Source organism: Ahaetulla prasina, chromosome 6, assembly GCF_028640845.1.
Source record: "Ahaetulla prasina isolate Xishuangbanna chromosome 6, ASM2864084v1, whole genome shotgun sequence".
Classification (NCBI taxonomy): domain Eukaryota; kingdom Metazoa; phylum Chordata; class Lepidosauria; order Squamata; family Colubridae; genus Ahaetulla; species Ahaetulla prasina.
The window spans coordinates 11,838,617-11,856,035 of NC_080544.1; the positions used below are offsets into that span (position 1 = coordinate 11,838,617).

General features: G+C 41.8%; 1 protein-coding gene across 6 annotated transcripts; it reads left to right on the forward strand.

Moving 5' to 3' along the window:
* The first annotated feature begins 307 nt into the window (after positions 1-307).
* SYT15 (synaptotagmin 15) lies at positions 308-17,054 on the forward strand. 6 transcript variants are annotated; one of them, XM_058188779.1, is made up of 9 exons: positions 308-620; positions 1,934-2,020; positions 5,263-5,450; positions 7,308-7,450; positions 9,399-9,694; positions 10,955-11,125; positions 12,041-12,161; positions 13,513-13,683; positions 13,785-17,054. In XM_058188779.1, the coding sequence occupies exons 2-9, from the start codon at positions 1,994-1,996 to the stop codon at positions 13,919-13,921; spliced, it is 1,254 nt and encodes a 417-aa protein (XP_058044762.1). In that variant the 5' UTR covers positions 308-620; positions 1,934-1,993; the 3' UTR covers positions 13,922-17,054. The 6 variants fall into 6 exon arrangements, with proteins under 6 accessions (XP_058044762.1, XP_058044766.1, XP_058044764.1 ...); XM_058188783.1 differs by having other exon boundaries at positions 5,258-5,450; positions 13,785-17,053; XM_058188781.1 differs by having other exon boundaries at positions 308-4,744; positions 5,258-5,450; positions 13,785-17,053.
* The last annotated feature ends 365 nt before the right edge of the window (positions 17,055-17,419 follow it).

Genomic DNA, 17,419 nt, shown 5'->3' on the forward strand with positions numbered 1-17,419 from the left:
AGATTCAGGGATGCTTTTATTTCAGCCTTCCCCTGACTACGAAAGGAAAATTGATGAGGCTTGATTTAATATACAAGCCAAAGCAAGAAAAATTCATTAAAAATTTGTTCTTCTGCTCTGGTTTTTCATCCTGGACAGTTTAGGTCAGAAGGATGCTTTCGAGCCATGAGCTGAGTCCTCTCTCTTTCCAGGAAGGAAGAAGTGGCTGCTGCCCTGCTGGGGCCCACTGGCTACCTCCTCCCTAGACTTGGCAGCTTCTCTGCAGCCCTGAGACATTCAGGAGCTGGTATGTGACCAGGAGGCGGAGCTGGTTGTTCAACAGCCAAAGGCAGACAAAGACAGGCTGAGTGGAGTTCCTGCAGCTTTCTAATCCCAGGTATATCAGATCTGGAGGAGGGTGTGGGGAGCAGAGCCATTGCAGCCGAGAAACCCTGTCTGGCAGCTGCTGCTGCTGCTGCTGCTGCTGATGCCTCAGTGCTAGAGGAGAGCAGAACAGGACAACTGCTAAGAAAAATTGCACGTTGGAGAGTTGGATCCAAGACTGAACTGAAGCTCTGAGCAGCGGTGCAATCGAAGATCCTGAGAACCTCACCATTTCTTCCCTCTAGGTGTCATGTCTGGTAAGGAATATCCCTGTGGAACTATTGCTCAGAGCAGGAGTTCCACCTTTGCAGATGGGACAGAAGAGTCAGAGGAGAAGGGCAAACGCATCTCACTTTGGATCCTCAGTAGCATCTATCACCTCTTCTTTTTGAATATGTCTCTGATTTAGCCGCAGGTGGTTTCGAAATGGGAGTCTGTGTTATTCTGCTTGGCTTAGCCAATATTTCTGTCCAGCTGGACTGAGCAGACAAAGTACAGAATAAACTTCAAGTTACCGATTGTTGATATGCAGAATTGAGAATCTGAGTAGATGCCACTGGTTCTCTCTTCCACCTGTTTACACAATCTGCAGAAATATCTCCGTCCTAGACCAGAGCACCCTCTATCTGGGTCTTAGAGGTACAGATGTGTATTTTAAACCTAGGGCTGTAATTTTCTCTTTTTTATGTCTATTGTTCTAGGATGCAAAGACGAAAGCCATGGTGATTAACAATTGTGCAGTAAATTCCTTTCCTAATGCTCTCTGGCTTTCTTACCTTCTCCATGTTTCACCCTGATTTTGTCAGGGTATCTGCTCCCTTATCTGACTCCTTCTCCTTCTCATGTCTGAACTGCTGTTAAATTCTTTGCAAGTGGAAGGAACTTTTGACAGGGTTCCTAAATCTGGGGCATGCCCTGATCTCACGAAAAAGATGTGAAAAGTAAATTCTGAAGAAATAAGATCTCAGACACTCCTTTGAGGGCTTGAAGGTTGAGGGACGTGGTCAAAGAGAGAGATCTCCAAGGAGTCGGAGAGAGATTTCCACCCCCAGAGAGAAGATCGCTTCTTCCTTTGATGTATTTCTGAAACCAATGTTGGAAACTATGCAGAGGTGTAACCACGCCTAGGAGCTCTACTCCTTGTAAAGTCCTTGTAAAGTTAGGAAAATGAGTTCAGGTGATCCTTGACTTACAACACTTCTTTTAGTTAGTGTTCAAAGTTACAATGGCCCTGAAAAAAGGGACCGATGACTGTTTTCCACAATGATGACTGTTCCAGCATCCTTGTGATCATGTAATCAAAATTCAGGTGCTTGGCAACTGAGTCATAGTTATGACCATTACAGTGTCCCCCGGGGTCACGTTTTGTAACCTTCTGAGGAGCAAACACCACCATATTCATTTAACAACCGTGTTACTAACTTAACAACTATAGAACTTGACTTAACAAAGGTGGCATAGAAAGATTGTAAAATGGGGCAAAAGTCACTTAACAAATGTCTCACTGAGCAACAGAAATTTGGAGCTCAGTTGTGCTCTTAAGTCGAGGATTACCTGTCTCCCTTTCCAGCTTCAGAGAGAGAGCAACCCTGAAGTCCCACTGACAAGGTCTCCAACCAGTCAAGAAGAGATGAAACTGCCATCTGTCAGAAATGATGTAAGATCTCCTGCTTGGGTGAGGGGGGGTTGGACTAAATGACCTACAAGGTCCCTTCCAACTCTCTGTTAATCTGTTTAACCTTTTCTCTGCCATCTTGAAGGTTTCACAGATGCAAAAGCTAAAGAGATGTTCCGTTCTTCTGAAGAACATTCTCTCTCGTTCCAAGCCAGACTCGTTGCTGTATATTTAAAAATGCAGTCCAATCTGCCTTTATTTATTTTATATCTCAATTTTACTTCACCGCCAGAAGAAGAAAAAGACATTGGCGTTCCTGTCATTCTTTAAAGTCTAGCCAAGCGATTGTGTATGAATGCAAGGAATGCAAAAACGAGAATATTCTGGTCCCGTTCAGTTTCTTGCTGTTTTCCAATTAGCAATGCAGGACCTGTTGCTGCGTGCTCACAAAATTGTGGCATGAACTTTTTGATATAAATCAGCATGTCCTGTAGTCTGCATGCATCGATGTTGATGTCTAGAAATTAATTTTAAAATATTAATGCTGAACATTTAAAGGAAAATAGCCAGTCTCACTTCCTGGCCAGACAACTGCAACCACAAGCATCTCACCTACACTTAAGGTCCATTGAGCAACGCACTTACGATCTAGAATCACAGGCAGCGATCTGCTGGTCTGCCATCATTTTTCTGAAACAGGCACAAATTTCTAAGGTGGATAAATCCGATGTCCATCAAAGAGCGGCTATTTGAGAAGGAAATGAACTTTACTCACAGGGTGGGAGATAAGAAAACAAGGGATCAGCTCCATCCATGGACTACCAAGCCGGCACCATAAATCAACTATTGTGTTTTTCCAAGAGGCAAAATATTGCTGCTAATAGCTGCAAAGTGATGCATGGTTTGTTGATGGCTTGCTAATGTCTCTGCGGTGAAGTGTTTGTGGTTGGAAATGTTGAATGCAGGGAGGAAAAGGCTGGATGAGTGATAGCAGTTTCATTCTACCATTTCTCCCAAGTTGCTCTGTGTGTCGGGACTACAGACAGGCCAGGAGCCCCAAAATGCCTCCAATGGCTTTCAAAACACAACCCTTGGGAGATGCTTGCATGATTCAGTCTTCTAGGTCTTCTACTGTTGCCCAAGCCAGGTCCTTTGGGGCCAAAGAACTTCATCATAAAAACTTTCAAGGCTGTGGGGTCCTTGGTACTCTTTGAGCTTGGTTGTTTTCTTGCAGACCCAACTAGCTAACTTCATCAGTGCTAGAAGGGAAGGGATTTGCTCTCTGTTTACTAGATGTTACCTAGTTGGGTCATGAAACGTCTGCTAGAAAACAAACAAGCTTAGAGAACAACAAGGATCCCACAGCTGAACCCTCAGCTACAAATGTTCTCTTCTATCGTTACCTTCCAGCGCAATCACAGTGACTCAATGGTTTTGTAACCCAGCCCTGGAGGGAGGGAGAAGCAATGGACTTCCTTTCGTTTCTTGCTTGAAGTGGGGCCAATGTCTATTTTTCCAGCATGAATGGCAACTTCAGGGGTAGATAACAGTTTTAAGGAACCACTTGATCTCTTTCATTTGCAGAAGGGATGGGTCTGGACCTTCCGTGAAAGAGGAGGAAGTAGAGAGAAAGGATCCACATTATACACTTCTTTAGTGTCTAGGGCAGCTGGTGATCATGACGATGACTTGTCTGATATTTGAACATTGAGACACAATTCTATTTATTTGTCCTGTTAGCTATAGGGCAGAGTCAAGATAGTCCTTTCCAATTAAGTGGAAGGCAGTGGGTGGAAAGATCAAATACCCCTGGATAAGAGCCCAGGTTGGCCTGAAAGAACAAAGAGAAATGTGGCACACTTGAAGGTGTTGGAAGACATATCCATCTGGTTCAATTCCAAGTGGGGAGAAAGATGCTGGAAACATGGAGGCTGATTGGAAAGATGGTTTATTGATGAATAGGACCACATGGGTTTGAAGTCCTGGGCAGCCGACCACATGGAGTTGAGAGAGAGAGAGAGGCCTTGGGCCTTGCCCTTGAGCTTCCTGTTCCTGTGCAAGAAATGTATTCTATTGCTGTTGCACTCCCAGGGGGCTATGCAGGGGTCATAGCTAACTTTTTAGGTTGCCTGAATTAATTGAATTGATTGAAGCCTGGACTCTCTGAGATGATATAATGTGGAAGCTTGTGTCCTGAAAGGGAATTGGGCCAGTCCTGTTGTGTCTTAATGGCTTTCCTGGTTTGGAACTTGAGCGAGGGTTGATCCTACCATTCTATCTAATTCTGCCTTTGTTCAAAATATCCTTCCTGTCTTGAATGGATTACCAAATCTGCATTTCTAAAAGCTGGCCTTGGCTTAGTATCTGCTTGGAGGCAGGGAACTGTGGCTCGGAGTTTCTGTTTCCTTTAAGATTTCTATTTCTCTTTTAGGGTGTTGGAAGAAATATCCATCTGGGTTCAGTTCCAAGTGGGGAAAAAGACACTGGAAATATGGAGACTGCTTGGAAAGATAGTTTAATGGTGGCCACATGTTCAAGGCGTTGGGTGAAGAACCAGAGAGGAAAGGAGAAGAAGAGAAGAAGAGGGTCGAAGGGCAGAAGGGATGCTGAGTGCCTGAGTTTATACTCTCTGTAGGGCCCCACCTTGGTGTTTCCTGTTCCTGTATAAGAAATGTACCCTGATTTGTTGTCAAACTCCCAGGTGGTCTAGGGGTCTTAGCTAACATTGTAGGTTGTCTCTCAAGCTTGCTTGAGCCTTGCCATGTGGTGAGTTTCTGTTGCTAGATGAGTCCTATTGTGTTGCAAATAATGGTTCATTGACAAAGGTGGGGGGATTGAGTGAGCTTGGCTGAAGCCTTAATTGCCCATTGACAAAGGTGGGGGGGAGTGAGTTTCTGTCTCTGACCCATTGACAAAGGGGGGCAGGGAGGCAGGAAGCTGCTTTCTTTAAAACAGGTTTCTCCATTTCTTATCCAGGGAAATAATCTTCTGCCCTTTTTAATATTTTCTAAAATATTTCATTCTTCTAGGAGAGGAGTGAGTGCTAACTTCCTACAAGGGGAAATATAATATTCTGCCTTTGTAAATATTTCTCCAAGTATTTAATTCTTCTAGGAGACGGGTGGGTGCTAACTTTCTACAAAGGAAAGCAGTGGGGATGAAGCTGGGGATGAAGCAGAAACAAACAGCTGCCAGAATGTTGGATAACGTGATTTTTTTTCCTTTGGGAAGTGGATGTCTTCACTTTGCATGTTTTATGCCCGTGTTTGTGTACACCAGAACAGACAGTTGCTGTGGCTGGTGGCGTGGTAGCTGGACTTCTGCTTCTGGTCCTTCTGGGGATAGCCGCCTACCTCTTCTGGAAAAGCAAACATCTCAAGGCCTCCTATGAAGAACTGACTGATCCAGTCAACTCAATTTTTCAAGAGCCAGATGTTGCTCAATCGACTTTGGTTCCTCCTCAAAATGCCAGGTACAAAGGCCCTTTTTCTGCCGGCCATCACCTTCCCTTTGGGGACGGAGATGTAGAAGCTCTCTCTGCACCCTCAAATTCTTTGGGAATCTCCTTCCTCTGCCAGGGATGGGGGATCCAGTCAGGTCTCAAGTGGATCGCCTCTGTGGGTCAGCCTTTGGGGAAGGACAATCAAGCTTGGGAATCCAAGGCCTCTCTGACCACTGGGCTAGAGAAAAGGCATCCCTCATCTTCCATTCCTCTCTACCAAGCAGCCAAAGAAATATACAAAAATAAAAATAAATAGAATGCAGGTATTTAAGACCTCCTGCCAGAAGATTCCAAAAATCAAACAACTTTTCAATAAATGAAATGAACAACAGACATTTTCCAGCTCATTGAACAATCTCTGACTCCATAATAACAATAAAATAACCATGAATAACTTAAAAAGCACTTGACATTGAGAGAAAGATTTTTCCTTTGAAGAGTTGCGGGGGGGGGGGGACTCTTCCTTCTAATTACCAGCTAATTGGAGACAGAAGATGTTCCAGGAAAGATAACGAAGACGGAGGAAGGAGAATTGGGTAAACTGGAAGAAAGACTCTAGAATTTGTATCAGCCCTGGGGCAGAATTTACACAATCTCTTCATATCACATTCTGCCGTGGGGCAGAATTTACACAATCTCTTCATATCCCAGCCATTTTTTTCCAAACCTTTACATTGATCCACCATTAATAGGATGTGGAAGCATCTTTGACAGCCATGCTTTGTAATTAAGATATCTAAGCAGATAAAATGCGGATTTTCAGAGCATGCTATCTATTCTTATAACTCATCTTTAGATTAATTGATTTCCTTGTGGTGGTTGAAGAGAAATGAAAGCAATGTGTGTCAAGTTTCAGAATCTGCTTGTCCTGGGACAATATGCAAAGTCATTTAGCCATGATTTGTGGGTATCTTAATACTTAAGGTTGGGTTTCAATCCAAAACACCATCTTTGCATAGAAAAATTTAAATCTACTGGATTTAACTTTTTTCAAATTAAAATGACGCCAAAAAGTAAAGGTGGCTTGGCTTTCTATTACTCTTTTCCCCACTTATTAGTTTTAAATTTTTTCACTTTTATTCATTTCTCTACCTCCTCCTCCTCCTCCTCCTCCTCCTCCTCCTTTGCATTTCCATTGGAAGGGAGGTAGTTTATTCCCAGATCTGAGATTGGAGCCCTGCAGTAGTGGGTTTCAATTTCGGGAGCTATCGATTCGCTGGTGGACACATGCGCAGAGATGTCTGGGTGGGTGGGCGGAGCCTCCTACCACATTAGTTCTCCTGAATCAGGGCAAACCGGTAGCAACCCACCACTGAAACCCTGTCTTAGCCACTCAATTGCCAAGTGTTTTAATCAGCAGCTGTTCTCTAAAAAGACTCAAGGTGTCCCAATCTTGAAATGATGTCCCAAGGAAGTCCTTTTAACCTTTCCATCTTAATTTTAGGCTAATTATTTGGTCTTGTTTTGTCAGATGATGGTTTTATTGCTCTGATTTTGTTCAGCCTGCTATTATGGGCTAGTTTGTTTGTTTTTTAACTGTTGCAGCTACTTTGCCAGCCACTGACTGTCAGTAAAGGAAAGTACGAAAAGGAACATGTCATTCTAGAAAAGGGCTGGGAAGCAACAAGCACAATCTGATTAATGCCAAACATCCTTTTAAGTTCCTTTGACTTTTTGTGGGGCGGATTTCAGCTCTAATTTCTTCCACTTCAGTTGGAAGGGTTCCAGGTATTTCAACCTTGCCTGCACTGTTTTCAGAGCAGTTAGATTCCTGATATGATTTTTGTTCCCTTAATATAACTCAACGCTGTGTTTGCCTTTGGACAGAGCAAAGAGTGTTCCTTTCATTGTCCCACCCAAATTTCACCGACAAGGGTGGACCGATATGCTAAACGGAGAACAAATTCAAGAGGAGAGCGAGCTTTACGTTACCCCGGACTCTGGACCCCGATCCTCTTTCCATTCTTTAGGTGGGTTGGCACTTGTTTTGGTGAGTAGAATGCCAGGAACTGGGTTTTGCCCCAAAATCCCACTCCTGTATTAGGTTCAATGGGCAGCATTGCTGCTTAAATAAAGTCCTTTCCTGTTTAAATACATTAGTTTCCTGTGAGTCTGCACAAACAAACCTCTCTGCCAGAAACAGAGGAGGAAAATTATTAAAGTTATTAAGGATCAGAACCTATTTTGATGGTGCAATCTGGTTCAGGGTCACTTCCTGTATTTCCAGGGTCACTCAAAATACCCTATGTGAGCATTTCTCCCAGACCTGGATTGGCTTCAGACCAGTGGTGGGTTTCAAAAATTTTTACTACCGGTTCTCTAGGCGTGGCTTGGTTGGCGTGCCATAGCTTGGTGGGCATGGCTTGGTGGGTGTGACAGGGGAAGGATACTGTAAAATCCCCATTTCCTCCCAAATCAGCTGGGACTTGGGAGGCAGAGAATAGATGGGGGCGGGGCCAGTCAAAATGTTTACTTTCTCTGAATTACTCAAAATTTCCACTACCGGTTCTCCAGAACTGGTCAGAACCTGCTGAAACCCACCTCTGCTTCAGACCTGCGTTGATCCCACAGAAGTTTGCCTTTAGTTAAAAGTTAAGATTATAATAGCTGGTTAGGAAAGACAATAGGCGTGAGTTTTCAACAAATACCCTGAAACTTTGCATAATTTTATTTATTTATTTAGGAGATTTATATGGCCGCCACTCACTCTCAGTGTCTTTGGGTATCTTACAAACAATAAAAATCCAGTATAAAAGAACTAAAAATCCAATACCCCTTCCCCCAGCAGCAACACACAACCGAATGAGCCGCTTGGTCATCTGGGGGGAATAATTTTTCATTGGTGGAAACATTACCTGATCACTCCTGACTCTTTGACTATTAAGCCTAAGAGGTTCTGAAGCTTCACTTCATTGTCTGCATGCTGGTTTGATCAAATGAGGATGGCATGGGGCATTGCTGGCTTTGCAGCACTCTTCCCTCTGCTTCATTGGAGCAGAAACACTCATGGTATAGAAGACACCACTGTAAGTCATTTGGAACACAGTCCTGCTAACTTCAGAGGGTACCTATGTTCTGATAGGTACCAAGTGCAAAGTTTAAGGTGATGTCTTAATCAAGAGACTGAAGGAGTGAGTGCAACTGTCTCATTTGTTCCCAAGATTTGTTATGACTTTCCAGGCACTGCTGTGCAATTTTAAGTGATCCTGGTCATCAAAAAATGCACCTTTCAATAATGAAAAGGGTTAAATAAAACATTTAAATGGTTGGGATACTATGTGATAACACAGAAATATGCTGTGTATGAGATGTAGCTGCTTTTAATTAACAAATTAAGAATACATTGAGTTGAATGACTATAACATTTAAATCAAGGAATTAATTTTTTATTTTAGTATTCATCGATTATCTCCTACAGATTTATAAGCTAATTCCACTGAACCACGTTACATTTAAGAGGTGATATGAAGTAACGTGGTTTTTTTTAATTTGCATTTATATCCCGCCCTTCTCCGAAGACTCAGGGCGGCTTACACTATGTTAGCAATAGTCTTCATCCTATTTGTATATTTATATACAAAGTCAACTTATTGCCCCCAACAATCTGGGTCCTCATTTTACCTACCTTATAAAGGATGGAAGGCTGAGTCAACCTTGGGCCTGGTGGGACTAGAACCTGCAGTAATTGCAGGCAGCTGTGTTAATAACAGACTGTCTTAGCAGTCTGAGGCACAGAGGCCCTTCAGCTTCTGTCTTGAAAGCTCAATCACTCTCAGATGCAAAATTATTATATCACCATTGATTGAAATGCATGGATGGTCCACAGTACATACGGTAGAAGCAACCAGGTTTTAAACAGGTTTTGCCCACTTCATGTCTTAAACTCAATGAGGTTGGCTGTTTCCTTCTGTCCTCAAGCTGGAGCGTACCTTGTAGGTACCATCAATCCAGAGCTCTACCGGTTTCCAGAAGACAAGAGTGAGACGGACTTTCCAGAAGGAAACATTGGTCGGCTTTGGTTCTCTGTAGAATATGAGAGAGAGTCAGAAAGGCTCCTGGTGTCCTTGATTAAAGCCCGAAAGCTGCAGCCTCCTTCTGGTTCCTGCAACCCCTTGGTGAAGATTTACCTGCTCCCTGATGAGAGGCGTTACTTGCAATCTAAAACAAAACGCCAAAATTTCAATCCTCAGTTTGATGAGGATTTTGTGTTCCAGGTAAGCATCACTGAAGATGAGCTTGATCAATCCCTATTGTGGGGTCTGAGCTTGGTTGTTTTCTTGCAGGCATTGCATATGACAACTAAGTATTGACACCAGTGCACAAGAGGAAGGGAATGAAGTTTGTGGAGGAGGAAGAGGAGAAAGAAAAATGTGGGGTCCTTGTTGCTCTCTGGACTGGATTGTTTTCTTCTGTACATTTCATTACTGAACTGGGTAACATCATCAGTGCTAGAAGGGAGTAGGGTTTCCAGGGAGGAGGAGGAGGACGAGGAGGAGGACGAGGAGGAGGAGGACATGACTGTGGGGTCCTTGGTGCTTTCTGAACGGGATTGTTTTCTTGTAGACATTTCATTACCCAACTGGGTAACATCACCAGGGCTAGAAGAGAATAGGGTTTCCGGCGGGGAGGGGATAATAGTAGTAGTAGTAGTAGTAGTAGTAGTGGTAGTAGTAGTAGTGGTGGTATAGTTCTGTGGGGTCCTTGGTGCTCTCTGAGCATGGTAGTTTTCTTGCAGACGTCCCAACTGGACAACATCATCAGCGCTAGAAAGGAGTAGGGTTTGCTCTTCATGTATATATAAGTAGCTTGCCCTGTCAGTGTTGATAGAAGTGTTGTTTTCTTCTTGGTAGTCCCTTGATTGGAATTCAGGTTCAGGTTTTCAGCCAGCCAGTCATGCCAACCCCTAAACAATCCCCAAGATCTTATCGCTCCCAAATGTTGAGCTAGGAGTGACTAACAGTGGTCTGCTTGAAAGATCATTCTCATTTGAAGGCAGACCAGGGGTAAAATTCAGCAGGTTCTGACAGGTTCTGGAGAACCAGTAGTGGAAATTTTGAGTAGTTCAGAGAACCAGCAAATAATACCTCAGGCTGGACCCAGAATGGGGTGGGAATGGAGATTTTGCAATATCCTTACCCCAAGAGTGGGGAGGAAATGGAGATTTTGCAGTATCCTTCCCCTGCCACGCCCACCAAACCACACCCACAGAACTGGTAGTAGAAAATTTTTGAATTCCACCACTGAGGCAGACCATTGAATTGTTGGATCCAATATTCCCATATCCTTCATGAAACTTTGGAAAAAGTCTCCTATGGAGAAACTGGCCAGTATGGAGCTTTATGTATTCCCAGAATTAAAATGAAGAAGGTTCTGCTCTAGCCTGAATATTCCAGATTATCTTTGTCTTCCTCGTGTTCAGAGCTGTGCTCAGATTCATCCCAACTGCTTCTCCTTCTGTGCTTCCTCTTCTCTAGATTTCAAGCACTGTTTTATTTCAGAGGACACTGAAGTTCTGTGTCTACCATGTTGATAAACAGAAGAAGCACCTTCTCCTGGGTCAAGTGATCTTCCCACTGAAAAATGAAACCTTAGCTGAAGATGGGAAGGTTGCCATCTGGAGAGATTTGGAACCAGATAACCTGGAGGTAAGGAATGAATGAAATATTAAGTTCATGAGATGAATAATCACACTGTTTTGGGGTCTTATTGTTTTTTTAGGACAAGTTTGTAAGCAATGAATTTGGCAGATCCTTACATACATTCTATGTTGGCTAGAATTCACAGATTATTTAGCTCCCTCTGTGATTGTTTTACTTAATGCAGTCTATGAAATTGCTCATTTGTGCGTGAGAAACTGTTATTTTATCATTTGGGGAACTGTGGGGTCACCGAGAATTGGGCAGTCCTGGCAAAAATTAGTTGAGGCTGTTTTTCTTTTGATTTGTTGGGACCTTTGGAAGGAGTTCTTTGCCTTCTGAGTTATTAAGTCTATGTTGGGAGATATAAGCATCAAGCATGTCCTGTCTCAAAATGGTGAGGATTTGTGCCATATAAATATATTTAGCAACAGTGGAGATTATGTGGGAATACAAATAAGGGAAGTGAGGATCTAATTAAGTCTTGCAACCTAAAACCAGGTACTTCTGACTTGCATTCAAACTAAAGCTTGATGTTCTTCAAGAAACCCTGGCTTAGTATTATGTGTGACTATAAATCAGCATCAGATTGGGTAAACCAAGAAAATCTTATTGATCTTATTTGCCTTCTTCCTTCTTGTCAGTCAATCAGAAGAAATTTGTTGAGGAAAGGAATCAGATGTTGCTGATGTAGGAGAACCTTTCCCACTACAAGTTGAGTAGTGTCCTCCTTCTTCCCCACAATGCTGGCCATCCACCAACATCTGGGGTGGATGAAGGAGAAGGAGAAGGAGAATTAATTGCAGACCAATTAGCTATGCTATTTCTAGTTTAGCTATCTCACTAATTGGAGTGAATAACAGTTCAAGTAGTGGAAGACATGTTATAGATTTCTGACCCGTGTCTTCTTCTGCCTCCTTCAAGCCACCTTCTGAACATGGCGACCTCCAGTTCTCCCTCAGCTACAATGACTACCTGGCCCGGCTCACAGTGGTGGTTCTGAGAGCGAGAGGTTTAAAGCTCCAGAATGAAAGAAACGGCACTGGTCAGTGTGGGGGCAGGGAATATCTACAAGTATTTTGCTTGGTTTCTTTTCTTCATCTAAAAGAAGAAGAAAAAAATTGTAGGAATAATGAGTATTCTGTATTCTGAATGATAACCTCTGGAAAATTGACCAAACTGGTACCTTCATTCTTCAACTGTGAGAGGAAAGCAGACAAACTTTAAATTAAATTAAAATGAAATGTTTGAATATATATTCCACATCTCAGTTTGGGTCTAAATTGCTACCCTATCTGGATTACCAAACTCCAGACCACCAGATGGCAGGATTGAGATATATTTCTTCTTTCTCTTTGCTTTCATCCAGTGGCCATTCAGAATTTTGCAGCAGCCTACATTAAATTAAAGTAATTCTTCTGTGTACAGAACTTTAGCCCAAAATTCCTCTGTTTCAAAAATTGTTTGTTCTCAATATCAAACAATTTTATCCCCATTGGGGACTCAATGTCGAATGTCCTCTAAATAGTTTTAGGAGATTTCAATATTTGCTTAATATTCTATCTGTATTTGACATCTCATGATCTTACGCTGCAGTATTTGACATTTGCTATTTATCAGTTGGTATATAAACGTACGCTACAATACTCCAGTCTATTAAAAAGTGGACAAATGATTTATGAGGACACTAATAATCCTCCACATTTTACATACCCCTAATTCTCTTTCCTGCGGCACCCCAAGTAGGCAACATATTGAGGCATTATAAAGAAAGGGCTACAGATTGTGGTCAAAAAAAGTCAAATTGAGAAATACAATTTCCCATACAATCAAAACTCTTTTTAGGCATGTTGCATGTATGATGCAGATAAGACAGTTGGGGCATTAATCACACCATAGTGGCCACCGTCTTGATTTTGATCGGCACTCATTGTGATTTCTCCTGCCTTTGTACCTACATGCTCATGCTGTGAACGAAAGATCTCAACTGCAGGTGACCTCCCTCCCTTAGAACCATTTCCAAGACCTTCTGAAAGCTACTCCAAGGTCAGATACTACGCACTTTGGCTTTCTGATAAGGCATCAAAAGATAATAAACTCAAAGAATTCAACTTAGAGTGAACTGCCAGACTATTAGATGTCTGAGCAGCATACACTGAATATTGACCAAACTTTGTTTTAGATATATCTATACCTATATCTACTTTACAACAAGATCAAATTTCCCATTATCCATGCATATGTTGCCGGAAAAGTTGGAGTATTGTTGCAGGTGGAATCCATAAAATTAAATTAAAATTTTATGTTGTATGGCATTCTTCCAAAGTGCCATTCTGGAGGTTGTGCTTGAGTATCATTTTCTTCTCTGTGTTTCCAACCTTGTCCTTTTGTCCCAGGTGTGTGTGTTCGAGTGTCACTAATGAACCACAACCAGCTCATCAAAAGCAAAAGGACCACAGCAATCATTGGATCCTCCAATCCATTATACAATGAGACTTTTAGCTTCAAGGTGGACCAGCTGGAGCTGGACGCAACCAGTCTGAGCTTGTCTGTTCTCCCAGGGGATGGTAAGCAGCTCATGATGCTACTCTCAGGAGTCTTGGGGACTCCCGTTAAGTTTCCGCCATGATCTTTGTTTAATCCTCATGATTTTTGTGGCTTTGTTTAGAGACCTCCTCCCTGGGCTGTGTGATTGTGGGGCCCTTCATGTACACCCGGGGGAAGGAACTCGAACATTGGAATGAGATGATCAGTAAACCCAAGGAGCTGGTGAAAAGATGGCACACTCTGTCGCTTAGCAGCTGAAAACTCTCACAAGAGAGCTTCTGTCTCCACAGTGGGTCCATTTTGATTCAGTTCGTCACAGAAGTTCTGGGTCTCAGGGATCAAAGACAAGGGACAACCTTTCTCAAAGAGGCTGAATCACATGCTAGTAAATTATCTCAGATGACCCACTGAACAAAAATAAGAAGACTGCTTGATCCTAAAAGTGAGAAGAGCCCATCAATCACTGAGAAACATGTGCTGGACGTCTTGCTACTTTTATCATAACTGACTTTAATGGCCTTAACCCCAAAGCTCTGTGAATTAGTAGTATAATACACCCTTAAGTATAATTCAGAGCTGAAATCAAAGGGTTTAAGAGTACCCGTGTCACTGCAGTTTTGCTTTAACCCCTGACAAATTACAATTTATGAAGCACCACTTTTCAAAGGACTCTTCAAAAATAATATTGCAGCATTCCTGTTGAAAGCATGACTATTGAACCAAATGGAATAAACACACTTAGTTCATTTTAGTCATGTGTTTATTTAGTCCCAACTCAGAGCAGTGGCTCAGTAGTTAAGATGGTTAGGATGCTGGGCTTGTCGGCTGGAAAGCTGGCAGTCCTGGTTGGAGACCCGAGCTCCACATGATAGGGGGAGCTCCCATTCCTTGCTCAGCACCTGCCAAGCTAGAAGTTTGAAAGCATAGAAATGCAAGTAGATAAATAAGTACCACTTTGGTGGAAAGGTAATAGTACTTTGTGATGTCATGCTGGCTACATGACCTCAGAAATGTCCTCGGACAGTGCTTGCTCAATGGCCTTGAAACAGAGATGAGCATTAACCCCTAGACTCAGCAACAGCTAGTTGAGTAAAATCGTCCTCCCTCCCATTGGAAATCTGCTGTCTAAAATATTTCCACAGCTTATTTATTGTTCATCTTGGGAACATATTTGTAAGATCTCATATAGGAGTCCAGTGATTATCAATAAAGAACTGAATCACCTGGCAAAGTCAGAAAGAAATAAGGGTTGGCTAGCTGTTTTAGAGAGCTTAAATATTCTAGCTATCTCCTTGGTGAAGAACGGTTGCAGGAATTGCGTTTATCTAGTTTAATAGAAATAAACAGTAGGACTGTAGGGGTAACATAGCCCTCCACTATTTAAACGGCTGCCACAAAGAAAAGGGGGTCAACCTCCAAAGCACCTGAAGGTTGAACAAGAAGCAATGGATGGAAACTAGTCAGAGAGAACCAACCTAGAAATAAGGAGAATTTTTTTGACAGTGAGGACAATGAATCAGTGGAACAACTTGCCTGCAGAAGTTGTGGGTGCTCCATCACTGGAGGTTTTGAAGAAGAGATTGGACATTTGCCCTCTGAAATGGTAGCGTTTCCTGCTTGAGAAGGGGTTGGATTAGAAGACCTCCAAGGGCCCTTCCAACTCTGTTATTCTGAAATTTCCATGGACTTCCCTGCTTACTATCGACAACATAAGTGGACATTCAGATTTCCATCATGAAGTTCTCAGAAAATTTGATTATGCAATTAAAAGAGAGTGTAATCCTTTAGTCCTTTCAATAGGGCGGGACAATAGTACTCCGTGAGTTATTTCTCTTCCTTTAGCAACAATTTACTAATTATTTGCCTCCAATTTTGGCAGAAAATTGGCAGATAAACACAATGAGGAAAACAAGGTAATCTGATCTACGGACCCCAGACTGTAATGTATGCATTATTGGAACCGTTTCCTATTGTGTGAAGACTTTTTCCATTCTCATGCTGTCTGACACAGCTTGGCAAAATACTGCGGTGATAAAGGAAGTCTCTTAGCTACTACATGATTCTTTTTTTAAAAAAGTTTTTATTAATAATTCAAGTTTTAAAAACAAAAACAAAGGACATTGCTCAACATCTCTGGTTTCTAACATTTACATCTAATTCAAATTAATAAATCATATATTTCTCGATCTATATACAAATTTACATATATCCTTGGCAAAATTCTTCATTGATAAAGGAAGTCTTTTAGCTACTACATGATTCTTGATCAAATTATAAACCTCTAAAGCTTGACAACTTTAAGACTGGAGGACTTCAACTCCCAGAATTCCCCTGGTTGGTTCTCAAAAAAAAAAAGAAAGAACCTCACCTTTTAATCTGAGATTCAGTTCAATCTTAGTAAATTCTACTTGTGATCCTTTTGCTATGGTAACAAATAGCACATCCATTATTTAAACAAACTTGGGGTGGGGAAGTATCAAATTACTTCAGAAACTCCTCTGGGAGTCAACTCATGATCTTTTTGTACCTAATAATTTATTCCTTAGCTCAACAGCTCTTGAGCAAAGAAAAAAGATAATCAGGAAATTAATTGAAACAGGAAAGGGTTTTTTTGTTGTTTTTGTTTGCCAGAACAGGATACAGTATTAATGAGACCATGCTCTTTTGCAAAAACACAGGATTTTATTCTTTGCTGCATAATTATGACTAAAGGAGTTGTGGTAAAGTACCAACATGCCCTCTACTGGGTGGCTAATAAAAACTTTACACATCATGCTGAACTAATTTGTCTCATTTTGGTTTTGCTCCTATCGTGGGAATCCAGGCTCTGTGGTATTTGGACCATATTATGATGTTCATTCACCCACGATTGAGGATAAGCTTCTCAATGCTGATGATCAGATAATACAAATGTGTCAATGCACATTGACACACCATTGTGGCTAATGCTAGAAGACTACCATCCATTTCAGGCTGGGTCAAATTCTTGCAAACCCAGTTAGCTGAGGATCATTATAATATTGGGAGCCATATGGTGGTTTTAGCTCATGCATTCTCCTTGTTTTGTAAACCATGCGCAGGGGTGATATCTGAACCCAGCTCATTATGTTTTTATGAACAAATGGTGATGAAGCAAATGAAGACTGGGCTTATATTGATATATTGACCATCATTTGTGTTGTAAATGTTGTATCTTGATGAAGGTATCTTTTCTTTTATGTACACTGAGAGCATATGCACCAAGACAAATTCCTTGTGTGTCCAATCACAATTGGCCAATAAAAAAATTCTATTCTATTCTATTCTATTCTCTGCTGCATTCTGGCTGATCTATAGCAAAAGAACATGTATATGAAATATCTTTTGAGCCACATCTAATACAGTTTGATAATCTGTCCTGCACTGTGTTTTGTTAAAATAAAATAAAAATAAAATAAAATATTGCAAAGCCTGGGAAATGAGGTCTTCCCAGTGTCCCAGTCATGTGGGCATTGTGGGTCTTATCTTAAATCGGGGGTGGGTGGATGTTCAATCTTGACTCCTATAAGACTTATGGACTTCAACTCCCAGAATTCTCAGAAAGTCATGATTGGCTGGGGAATTCTGGGAGTTGAAGTCCACAGGTCTTATGCACACCCTGTCTTAAATAAAGGGCATTTGAAAATAGTTAATTGGTGCACATTTTCTAATAATGGTTACACGTTGTCCATAGACCCTGGTAGCAGATTCTGCCTGGCATCCCCCACACACCTTCTC

Bases quoted from the DNA above. Each gene is read 5' to 3' on its own strand.
- SYT15 (XM_058188779.1), top strand. From the start codon at position 1,994: ATGAAACTGCCATCTGTCAGAAATGAT. The intron at 5,451-7,307 runs GTACAAAGGCCC...GCCTTTGGACAG, and splicing joins GTTCCTCCTCAAAATGCCAG to AGCAAAGAGTGTTCCTTTCA. The intron at 7,451-9,398 runs GTGGGTTGGCAC...TCTGTCCTCAAG, and splicing joins ATCCTCTTTCCATTCTTTAG to CTGGAGCGTACCTTGTAGGT.